The sequence below is a fragment of the Diadema setosum genome, chromosome 9 (genome assembly GCF_964275005.1).
Source record: "Diadema setosum chromosome 9, eeDiaSeto1, whole genome shotgun sequence".
In the NCBI taxonomy this organism is placed as follows: Eukaryota; Metazoa; Echinodermata; class Echinoidea; order Diadematoida; family Diadematidae; genus Diadema; species Diadema setosum.
This window is the reverse complement of record NC_092693.1, coordinates 27,508,181-27,520,946: the sequence shown is the minus strand read 5'-3', so window position 1 is coordinate 27,520,946 and position 12,766 is coordinate 27,508,181. Positions and strand designations below refer to the sequence as shown.

Sequence of the window (12,766 nt, the reverse complement as noted above, 5' to 3'; positions counted from 1 at the left end):
TCTACTTTTTTCGGAAAATGAAATGAAATTTTAATTGAACTGAACTGAATTGAAAAAAAAAAAACAAACAAACAAACAAACCGAGATACAATACCAACAACCCAGGCTCTGTACTAGTTTTTGACTAGCGCCAGCTACAGTTAACCAGCTTCATAATACATGCAGTCGTTTTATTAAAGTATTTGCTATGGTCCTTCGTTTACAGCAAACGTGACTGGTGTGTGCGCGCGGTGTCGACGTCCACAGCTGTACAGCTAGTCTAGCTTCTGGACTCTTTTTACTCGTAGCCGTGATTGTACGCGACAAGCCGTATGAGGGCGTGACAACCGAGGATTGCGATACGCCGAGAACTGCGATACCCGAGACGTTGGGCGCGCAGTCTCTCGATTATCGCAATCAGAAAATTTGCGCCCTCTCTTGGTTTATCGCACCAAGGAAAAGGGGACGGAGCCGGCCCAGACTACTGTACAGCTAGCTAGAGCTACCAAGAGTATTCTATTTGCTACCGCGCCTACCTCGTACCAGTATCTAATGTTCGTACAAAAAGGTAAACTTGAAATTATCCCACGCTCCGTACGGTTACTCCTGCGACTCGAATAATGAGTTCATTCACAGAAAAGGCACTGACCGAGAAGCTAAATTCACTTACTAATACTCAACAGAGTATTCAAACGATGTCTCTATGGCTGATCCATCATCGGAAACACGCAAAGAAAATCGTAACCGTGTGGTACACGTTGCTCGTGAAAGGTAGGTAAAATTGATAGCAGTTGCCGCGCCGTGAATCTTGCAGTAACCATCAAACAGTGCGCGGAACGACCTGAGCCCTGGGATGGCTATGGGGAAGTCGTAGCCGTCGGTAGCCATCGCATGGCCCATCCATGACGTGGTGTTACTAGACTATAGTATCAGGGTCAGGCCTAGTATTGCAGTAGGACTACTACAGCCACGAAGCTAATAATAAGCGCCTCAAATATAAAAGGCCAATATAAAATACATGTACCCGCAATCTTAGTGTGTCCGTCGCGTTGAGAAGTACAAGTTACAGCTGTTTTTACCGTACTTTTCCAGAAGTGTTCAGTGTTCAGGTGTTACGCCTTTTTGACCGACAAGTAGAATCTATGTCTAAGGCGAAAAACTTCTCATTGAGTATAAAACTGACATTTGCCGGGTCGGTGAACAACTGGTCGATCAAGTTACGCCTGTGGCTGTACTAGAGACACAGAGTAGGTCCCTACAACTCACGACTGTTTATGCCTTTCTCTCTGGCAATTAATTAGATCTACTACTAACGACTAACGTTAAGCATTAGAACTATCTTCTTCTTTCAGGTTAGCGACCACAAGTTGATTATTCTGTCAGTGTCACTTTTTAGAGAGGTCGGCAGTGAACTTTGCAGGATTTTTAAGTACAGATATGGAAAAAAAAAATTAACTTTGATGATAGTTGATATGATAGGTTCTAATTGCAAATGAGTTGAATTATAAGGCCCCTAGGGACTAGTGTACTTTCGCACCTATTTGTCAAATGACCTCCAAACATGCACAAACTCACCTTAGTTATTCAGTAACCTAAATACTTGCATCTGAGCGAGATTCAAGTCCAGTAGAAATGGAATTTTCACCATTTTGTCATTTATCTACTTCTCGGAATAATCTGGATCGCAGCTACTCGCTCAGCGATAACTGCGTTGCACAGGAGCAGACAGCGCAGCATGATGTACAAAACACAGCAGCGAGCACCGCAATTGATCTGAATTGTAGCTATCTCATAGTGACCACGGCAAGTTCTTCTATGGTGTCTTTAAAAAGAAAATGCCATTTCCACCTTGGCCAATTACAAGGAAAAAACAAATTTTAGCTTTTCAACGACACCATAGAAAAAGCCGCTGTGTCGCTACATTTAGACCAATTCATGATTGTGCTTGTGCACTGAGCAGCAATTCCACTATAGCGATCAAGATTTTCCAACGATTTTCCGACACTTGTAAACACTAAAAGTGGACTTTGGAGACTCGGATGGAAGTATTTTAGGTTACTGAAAAACCAGGGTGAGTTTGTGGTTGTTTGGAGGTCGTTTGACAAACAGGTGCGAAAGTACACTAGCGCCAATTTGGGGAAAACGGTAACAAAGCAGACTCTATATAAAATAGTTATTATTATTATTATTATTATTATTATTATTATTGTTATCATTATTGTTATTATTATTATTATTATTATTATTATTATTATTATTATTTATTCGGCATTTGCAAAACAATACAAGTGATAACAGAGAAACAGAACAAACAAACAAAACACATGAAAACAAAGTGTCGGGCTTTCCCTGTTGAGCTTCCGGAAGGAAACGGGTTGAAAAAAAGCAATCAAAATCACTATGACCCTTGGGCCTCTCTAACCAAGCAGAAATGAATTAATTATTTGTAATCATGTTTATAGGGCCTAAATCAGTAAGTGGCTTGCAGATGATCAGCTACTCTCATCCTGAGGCCAGAGATGTCAAGTTCACACAACTTTTATGAGCGAGACTTTCATGACTCTGCATCTCGGCGCACGTGCATGTGCGCGAGCAAGGGAGTAAAATGACCAAGCGGGAGGAGGGGGGTGTCCCCCCTCCCACAGTAGGGAGCTTTTTAAATTTTTAGCTCTTAATGGTGCGATCTGGTGAGATCATGCGTGAGATCATGAGACGGACCCTAAATGCTTATGTCTCACGCAGAATGCGTGAGACTTGGTAGCTCTGTGAGGCCCTTGAGACAAAAGTGTAGATGGAATTAGAATCATCGACTTCCTGAGAGGGTCCGTTCCACTGCTTGATGGTGCATGGCAGGATTGAATTCCGATGGTAATGTGTGCGGCATTGACGTGGGATGACAAGTTGTCCATTGTGGCCCCTTCTTTTTGTTGATGGAAGTGGATGGGGTCCTTCTTTGATATTCCCCATGCAGGCAAGACCGTGATGGATCTTGTACAGCATGGTGAGGCAGGTAATACAGTGCCGTTTCTCAAGTGATGGCCACTGCAGTTCGTTAGTCATAGGCGATACACTGGAGGTGTTACGGTATAGTCTCATGGTAAAGTGGACTGCATATCATTGGACCACCTCCAATATGTTGATGGCCTGCTGGTTGTTGGGGTCCCAGAAGATGGTGGTGGCATACTCCATTACTGGTCTGACATACTGTAAGTCTTGTAGTATGCTGTTTCTTTAATCTTCCTGGAAGAAATCTTGAGGTTGCGTCTCACAAAGCCCAGGGTCTTGTTAGCTATGCTGGTGATGTGCTCTATCCAGTTGAGGTCTGAGCATCGTGTTACTCCTAAATATGTCACACTCTTGACAAGCTCCAGTGTATCTCCATGTAATTTATATTTGCGCTGGAGAACTTTATTCCTTCATAGGTGACTGGAAGGATGACACATTTTTTGAGATGGAAGAAGAGCATATCCCGTCTTTTCTCCCACTCAGCAAGTTTGTCCAGATTATGTTGTGGGTACTTATGATCATCAACTCCTGATTGAACAGAAATGAACTTGGATCTTGCTCCATTGATCACTACAGCCTGCCATCTGCCATCCAGGAAGTATGTGAGATCCATTGATTCAAAACACCCTGGATTACATAGAAGTTGAGCTTGTGGACAAGGAGAGAGTGGTTGACGCGATCAAAAGCCTTTAATACAAAATCCAATATCAGGATGTCTGTCTGCTTTCCCCCCACCCATGTTGAAGAATTGCTTGTGGGTAAATTTGAGGAGTTGAGTCGCACATGACCTCTTTCTTCTGAATCCGTGCTGTTCAGGACATAGGATATTATTGTGTTTCAGATGGTCCATAATAGTGCTGGTCAGGATGTGCTCCAGCACCTTGCAGCAGACACTGGTGAGAGATATGAGTCTGTAGTTGGAAGGGTCATACTGCTCACCTTCTTGAAAATTGTAGCTCTTAACCAAGGAGATTGCAGAATTTTCTGTACCAATTCCACAATACACATTACATGTGTACAGCTTAAAATTGTATAGGAAGTATCTGTGATAGTGCACCTTCACGTATGGTTAGGTGGAGCATTCAGACTACTGTAGGGGTTACTTCATAATTCTGTCACGTTTCAAACCTTCCTGCTTTAATACTATCAGAAGTTTGATGATTACCTGATAGCCTAGGCTATGTACAAAATGCTTTAGTGATGCCATAAAAACTTTACTGATTGTGTTATCATATCTTGCTAGAGCCGTTATATTTGATGTGTCAGGCTAGCAACACATAAATGTACCCATTAGATGAAGTCTTGTCAATAGAAGAGAAAATACAAGCAAGTAGTGCAACAGTTCAAGATTGGGCAAAATCTATTGAAACTACAACTGACTTGTCATGCTTATCTAGAAGTCTTTATTGGCCATTGAAATCACATTTCCACCCCTATCCCCCCCCCCCCCAATAAAAAGGAGGGATCTTCCATGATTGTCTAAAATTGTGTGAGAGCACAGTGATCTGATCACTTATTCAACAATTCTGAAGCAAGTATATTCTATGACATTTCAAGAAACTCCTATCTTTTTAGGTATGTTTGCACAAAGCAAAGACAGCAAAGTTTTGCAGTAGTCTGTTTTAACAGACAATGTATGTCATTATGTCTTGCTTGATGATTTTCTGACATTCAAGTATCTTTGTGTCCTCTCTAATAATGTGTACATTTGTGGTTTAATTCTTTTCAACTTGCTCTTTAAAAGTTACAATTTATTGAATGAGATTCATTCAGAATTAATTTTTCAACAAAGGTCATGATTTTGCCTTATCTTTTGTCTCTTTCCCAGCAAAGCCTTCACGAAAGCTGGGATTTGTTTACCTGGCCAATGATGTCGTGCAGAACAGCAAGAAGAAAGGACCAGAGTTCAACCGAGAGTTTGCTGTGGTCATGCCAGCATCGTTTGGACACATTTATGAGTAAGCTTCGTCCCATGAAAAGCCATACCAATGTAAAACATAAAGCTGTAGAAATGATCTTTCACTCATTTTCTAATTGTTTTGTTATATTTACTTTTGCCTTTACTTACACTTTGTAAAAACAATCATCTGTTTACAATGTTTTGGGGGGCTCACATGTTTCTTTAAGAAATGTATGTGTTTATACATGAATATTTTTTTCTTTCTTTGTTTTAAAATCACAACAAAATTGCCTGCTGGTGTGTTGTATGCACTCACATCAAGACACTTATTTACTTTTGTACTAAATTGTAACTGTATTCTTGATTTTATAAGGTACTTATTTATGTGTGATAGATCATTTGAGCCTTTTACACAAGTGATAATCACACTTGTAAGTCTAATACTGGAATGTACTGTCAAAACAGTCAGAGACCAACATCTTTGTTGAGTGTAAATATTAAATTTAGTGAATTTATTGCATAATTTGATTTGCTTTCATTTATCAAGAAAATGTATGTACCTTTGAATTCATCAAAAATAATGATTACCATTGATACTTTGGCCTTTTGTTATTGATAATCATAGTACCACAACTGACGAAAAGACGTATGCTGCATTGCAAAAGGTCTTAAAGGTCTGGAAAGACAGGAGTGTGTTTGATAAGGAGGTCCTGAAGAAAATCGAGTCAGAAAATACAGGTATGTTGGATATTGCCAAGGATGATGCCATGGATTTTTGTCCCCGCCGAACGAGTTCGGGCAGGGGACTATGAAACGGGCTCCGTACGTGTGTGTGTGCGTCCGTGTGTGATCAAAATGTTCAATTTGCTACTTCTCTGTTATTAAAGAGCCAATTTTGATTCTGTTTGCTTTATATGATAGCACTTCATGGGAGCTTTGAAAATTGTACACAGAATTTCAGTTGTGACCTTTGACCTTGACCTTTGACCTATATTGTACATTTTGCTTCAAAATGCTACTCCTTCGCCATTTCTAACCCGATTTCGATTCCGTTTGCTTTATGTGATGGCACTAGGTGAGGGCTTCAAAACTTCTACACAGAATTTTGACCTTTGACTTCTTTGACCTTTGACCTTGATTTTTGACCTATATTGTACATTTTGCTACAAAATGCTACTCCTTCGCCATTTCTAACCCGATTCCGATTCCGTTTGCTTTATGTGATGGCACTAGGTGAGGGCTTCAAAACTTCTACACAGAATTTTGACCACTGAGTTCTTTGACCTTTGACCTTGATTTTTGACCTATATTGTATCTTGGCTACAAAATGCTACCCCTTCGCCATTTCTAACCCGATTTTGATTCCGCTTGCTTTAAGTGATAGCACTAGGTGAGGGCTTCAAAACTTGTACACAGAATTTTGACCTTTGACTTCTTTGACCTTTGACCTTGACTTTTTACCTATATTGTACATTTTGCTACAAAATGCTACTCCTTCGCCATTTCTAACCTGATTTCGATTCCGTTTGCTTTAAGTGATGGCACTAGGTGAGGGCTTCAAAACTTCTACACAGAATTTTGACCTTTGACTTCTTTGACCTTTGACCTTGATTTTTGACCTATTATGTACATTGGCTACAAAATGCTATTCCTTCGCCATTTCTAACCCGATTTCGATTCCGTTTGCTTTATGTGATGGCACTAGGTGAGGGCTTCAAAACTTCTACACAAAATTTTGACCTTTGACTTCTTTGACCTTTGACCTTGATTTTTGACCTATATTGTACATTTTGCTACAAAATGCTACTTCCGGCGGGGACATATATTACACACCACGTAATTTCTACTTTTCCTTGTTTTAGATTACCAAAGGGTAAAAATATGTTCCTTTCCAGATGCTTTTTTGCCATGCAAATGAGGAATTACTGGCTGTTTGAATGTCCTTCAAGAGAAGTTACTGCTTGTATGACAATTTATTAGTTGGATACAAGATAATTATTTTGGGCATTTTTTACAAGGATTCTAACCAGGAAGTTCATTTTGTTATGTATTTATCATGTGTAATACGTATAATCCCAACAGCTCGTATGGAAAAACTTGTCGACATTCATGGCACTTTTTGCATCTGGCCTCATCTGTGTGCTGAATAAATATTATGAAATGATTTGATGATTCTGTAATTTCTGTGAACTCCATTCAGTAAACAAAATTTATATGTAATTGCAGTAATTGGCTCCGCCATGATATTATCCTTTAGAAAGCACTTGACCATTCGTTGAGAAATTGAGAATTATCTATCACAACCAATTCTGTGCTGTTATCTGTATTATTTGTTTGTACAAAATGTGTTCACATATCAATCGTGTGACACACCCAATATACCTTAAAGGGGATGGCTAGTAACTGATCAGTGGGAATCAGTGGGAATGCTGGGGGATGATTGTTCCAATCCCTGTGGGATTAATTTAAGAGTACATTATATATCTTTTGTTGTGTGAAAATTATTTGATTGAGAATGGTCTCATATTCAAGATGTGCAGTTTAATGTTTCCAGGTTAGCATGCCTGTACAGTGACGGGGCACTAAACTGCACATTACTTGAATATGAGACCGTTGTGAAGCAAATTATTTTCACACAATAGATATATAATGTACTCTTAAATGAATCCACAAGAATTGGAACAATCATCCCCCAGCATTCCCACTGATTCCCACTGATCAGGAAGCCATCCCCTTTAATTGCCATGTTTTCATGAAAACAAAGTTTGTTATATACATTAAGCAAAGGCAAAAATTGGTAGTCTGCAATTGCTAGGTGAAATGACTACAATATGCATCAAGGTCCATTTTTTGCTCACCTGAGATGCGATCATGCATTGTACAAAGTCAATCGTGGAGCATATGCAGACTTTTTGCATCAAATTTTCACTATGCCCCCACCCCCCCCCCCCAAGTTTGCTATGTTTCTAGTTAACAAAAATGATTAAAAAATGTCTTGCAGCATTCAGAAAATGAGGCATAAGTCAATGACTTGTGAGAATGAAAGACTTTGCTCACTGAAGCCTTTTAAACTAGTGCACTTAGATTATAGGGTCTTACACTTTAGTCTCATTTATACTCAACAAAGTGCTATGGACAAGTCTTGTAATCACTTGTAATTATGCAGGGTATTATCTGTTCTTGATATTTATTGCTATTGCCTCTATTAGTGTTGATGCTATTTTTGGCTTTGAAATTAGTATTCTAACCCATTGTGTATATTCAAAATATTGGTGTTTCTTGGTCTTTTCTCAGAAAACGATGAAGATGTCCCAGAGCAGGACGTGGCAGAAGATGCCTCCACAACCCCACCCCAGCGACCTAATAACTCTGAAACAGAGAAGGAAGATGTAGTCCCTTCAAAGAAACCCAAGATGGAGGTGGAGGACATGCAGCGCATTCTGGAGGAAGAAGATGACCAGCTGGTAGAGATTGATGATATACCAGAGGTAAAGAGACACCAATTCACTTTTTGACATCAGGGCTGGTGTTTCCCCACATCAGTACTCATTCACCCCTTTAATTATAAGCAATTCCAAGTGCCATGGGAATGGTATAGAAGAGTCAAATACATAAAACTACATATCAAAATGTCACTCATATTTGCAATGACTTTGTGTCTATACCATATTGTCTTTCAGTCAACCAAAGTTCATAATTTGTTGTTTTTCTTTGTGTTTTTGTTTTGAGTTGACATTTTTAAAATGGCATAAATACTGTGTTGTGTAGGAACCTCCATATCTAGAGTGACTACCTCAATAATCCCATGATCATAGTAATCACAACATGTGTAAACAAACCTATCATGACTACTTTACTTGTAGCCAGAGGAGCTAGCACAGGCCTTGAGGGAACTGGAGAATTCAGCATCCAGTGATGCAGCTGTGAGAGAGAAGATTGCCAAGCTTCCACCTGAAGTACAGGACATCAGCTTACTAGAAAAAATCAAAGGTATTACCTTGCTCATCGGTTTGGGCATTTAAACACTCTCGTATCTGAAATGGGCATTACATTCCCTTTTCTCTTTGCTTGTTTTTTGCCTATTTTATAATATGTTGAAGATTTTAAAGACTGATTAAAAAAAAAAAAAAAATTACAATAAAAAGCTAATGCCTGTACTGATAATGATGCATCACATACTAAGATAGAAATCATGTTAGTGATTTTGATGGCATTACAATAATGATGATGACGTGTTATAATGAATGTTTCAAAGGCATGTTGCAACTTGCATTTGAATGTATACATACAGTATTGCTTGTGATGATAAATGGATATATGGGTTTCAGGGTTGTTTAAAGTTATCTTTCAGAGTACCTCTTTTTTGCTGACTATTTTGAGTCAGGGAGCACTTTATCAGAGTGAATGCTAGGATGCATTCAGAGTGAATGCTAGGATGCATTCATGACATTTCTAGTGCCTATGGCAGGTCATGAACTGTTTACGCCATGTTTTTCGATTTTTGTGAATTTTGGTAGCCAGGTGCCATTCATGAATTTTACAACACATAAAAATAATAACCCTGATCCCAACATGAATGCGACATGCATGCTTTCATTTTCCATTCATTACTGTACTTCATGATCGCTGCTAATTTTACCACGAGTGAAATTGTTGGGAAGCCTCAATTAGAGAAAAAAAAATTGACTTGCTAAATATATGGAGTGTACAGTACATGATTAATTTGATCAAGGAAGGGATTTTTGTCTATACATATAACAGGAATATTTGTCATTGTCATCCACACAGATAAGGAAGCTGCTGAAGAGTTGTCCTCCGTTGTCAATGAAGCGGTATCCATGCTGTCAGAGTATAATAGCAGGTTGTCGGCTGAGATGATTCAGAGAGAGGCAGTGATGAAGATGCTGAAGAACTACCGGCTTGGACAGCAGATGCACCTGAAAACATCCCTGCAAAAACTGGAGGTGAGGAGGAGGATCAATCCAATCCAGTGCCTCCCATTTTCCCATACAGTGGACTCCTGTTATAACAAAGTCATCAGGATGGGTAGTCTTCTTTCGTTATATCGAAATTTTGCTATAACCGAACAAATAAACAAGGAAGAACATAGAACAGATAATGTTGCAGCATGAATTTTTATTTCGTTGTCAGCAGAATTTCATTATAATTGTGTTCGTTATAACGGGAGTGCGCTGAACTCGTATGACTGTGGTTGCCCCAGCTAAAGACAGCTTTCTGTAGATGTAGATCAGCTTAAACCTTTGTGGTAATCATATTACAGCATTGAAATCATGGCTATATTATAACATTTTGCCTGACAAATATTCCATAGAGATTTGCCTGTGAGTGTTAATTGTGATATATGTTGACAATACTTAAAATTCAGAACAAGAAATTTGTCTTCCATTAAGGTGCAGTGTGAGAGCTAAGCCCCATTAAAACAGAAATGAATGAAATGTAATATAACATGAATGGTTGGTAATTTTCTAGTTTCATTCGCAGCAAAAATTTCTGTCCTATATGTCTGGTCTTTGACAAAATTAACAAGAATCCTATTTGTACTGACATGAGAATGCAGTCTAGTGATACGCTGTTATATATTATACTATGTAAAAGCAGAAACTCTCCCAAATACCAAAATAGTGTAACTTGTCAACAGGTAACACTCTAAAAGCTGCAGTCTGCCTAAGGAGAAACTGGTCTAACATTTGTATGCATGTATTTTTCTGTCATGCCAGGAATACAAGGACCGCCTAACTAGGGTGACCACAGTGAGGAAGGAACTCACCTCCCACATACAGAACCTGCCAGACTTGTCCCTCTTGCCAGACGTCACGGGAGGGCTGGCACCACTCCCCTCTGCAGGGGATCTCTTCTCCATCGACAGCTGAGCTCACTCACATATGCCGGCAGCTCCGAGAAGCTAGATGGCTCTGTGCAAGATCAGTGGGTTTTCGCAAGCCGCAGGACTTCTGTCAAGTTTTAAGACATGGCTTGATTCTGAAAACTACATAAATTTGTGCCTTCGTTCTCATGATGATGGATTCAGGGAGAAAGTCCCCTCACCTCCCTCAGACACTGGACACTTATTTTGGGGTGTTTTTTGTGTGCACTTTGCCTATGCCAGAGTCTGTGTATAAGTGAGGATTTATGTAAGACTAGCAGCATGCAGAGTATGAAATCCAGCCATTTCAGAAAGTATCTAATTATCTGAGACCTTTCTACATGAGACCAGGTAAAGGGAAAGGGGAAAATGTTAAAATGTTCAGAACCTTGGTGTTACCATGCCGTATACACCCAAGATGCTCAAAACACTCTCCCTGCCCTGTATCTTTGTCCATTCTACTGTATTTTTCTGTCTAAATCTTGTCACCTACAGGTATATTTGACAGTGCATGACTCTCCCTAAGCAAGACAACAGGTTGATATGGAGTTGATGAACCATGGAACTTGCAGACATTATTGACTTAGGTCTAGTGCTTGAGTGCTTGAGTCAGATGTATGGTCAAGGATGATGACCAAGGTAGTTATAATGGTTGTGAATGGAACATGGTTAATTAAAGGTTGAAAACTCACACTGAAATATCAATTGGAGCCACTGTGTTGGCAGTACTGTAGGCAGTGTGGTTGTATGCTGGACAGGATGCTTACAACATTTTATATTCCACCAGACTGATGAAAATTTGGTCAGCTTCAACATGTTATTGTGATCCCTTAGGAAGCTCAGGAGGGTCATCTCTGGCTGTTTTATTGGTGGCATGGGGATTCATGGGTGGCCCAATTTAATTATCTACATTCGTTGCTCCCCAGGGAACATTCGAAAAAAAAAAACACCAAACAAAGCAAATAGCACCCATCAGTGAATATGTGCTTCATAGTGTTCATTCAGTGGTAATGGTCAACTCCAGCTGAGATTCTATGACTTAGTGTGTACATGTGTTTATATAGAGATCAGTGACAGAGCTGTGCACCATTCATTACGAGGATTCTCAAATACATGCATATCCAAGTCAGGCCAGCCTTCCCACTCCATGGTATCCCTATGCTACCAGGTCTTTAAAGGAAGACTAATGTTTTTTGTTTGTTTCTTTTGTTTGTTTTTTAATAAAGAAGTTGTGTGTCACAGCATTACATGCCATGCACTTTACAGCTTACAACTGAAAGCTACTGCTCTGGAGTTCATTTGTGCTTTTAAAGATAGGTCATCCCTTTTGCATGCAAATTTGTGAAAATTTGGTGAGAACACTTGGGTATTGAAGAGAACACTATTTGGAAATCTCCTGTAAATTCTGAAGTCAAGAGGGTCTTTATTTGTTGAGTTAAATTGACCATTAAGATTTGAATAATTGTTTGGTACTACGAAAAAAATTACAAATCTAAACTACTAGTCTAGTTTTACAGACCTGTGTGATGCACTTGTGTAGTTAAAGTCGGACGATCGTCACCCCTAATGGTACGTTATTGCGTAACTCTTCCGAACGAATGGAATTTGTGCATGCAATTGCGCAATGCCAGACTGCAGTGCTATCCATAGACGTGTGGGACAGTGTTGCCACTGAGACACGTGTGTGTGTGTGTGTGTGTATGTGTGTGTATGCATCATACACAAACATTGTACCGCGAGCTGCGGTGATTGGAGGAGAGAGGCCAGAAGACGCGTGGCTCTTTTGGCTTCTCTTCATGCGCATGCGCGCTGTGAGTGTGCGTCCATTCGGCACTGATCGGAAGCTCTCGTGGCTCGGACAGCCATTTTGGGTCAGGTGATTTTTTATCCCAGCTTGTGTTCGCTGACCCATTGAGCCAGCGCTATTCTCGGTGAGTATTAAGTTGGTGCATTATTTGAATTCTAACAGCAAAACCTTCAGATATCACAGAAATGTT

At 39.7% G+C, this 12,766-nt stretch overlaps 1 protein-coding gene across 2 annotated transcripts; it reads left to right on the top strand.

Moving 5' to 3' along the window:
* The first annotated feature begins 453 nt into the window (after positions 1–453).
* LOC140232588 (regulation of nuclear pre-mRNA domain-containing protein 1B-like) lies at positions 454–12,451 on the top strand. 2 transcript variants are annotated; one of them, XM_072312685.1, is made up of 7 exons: positions 454–547; positions 4,814–4,943; positions 5,511–5,623; positions 8,180–8,373; positions 8,749–8,875; positions 9,674–9,849; positions 10,624–12,451. In XM_072312685.1, the coding sequence occupies exons 1-7, from the start codon at positions 532–534 to the stop codon at positions 10,774–10,776; spliced, it is 909 nt and encodes a 302-aa protein (XP_072168786.1). In that variant the 5' UTR covers positions 454–531; the 3' UTR covers positions 10,777–12,451. The 2 variants fall into 2 exon arrangements, with proteins under 2 accessions (XP_072168786.1, XP_072168785.1); XM_072312684.1 differs by having other exon boundaries at positions 518–750.
* The last annotated feature ends 315 nt before the right edge of the window (positions 12,452–12,766 follow it).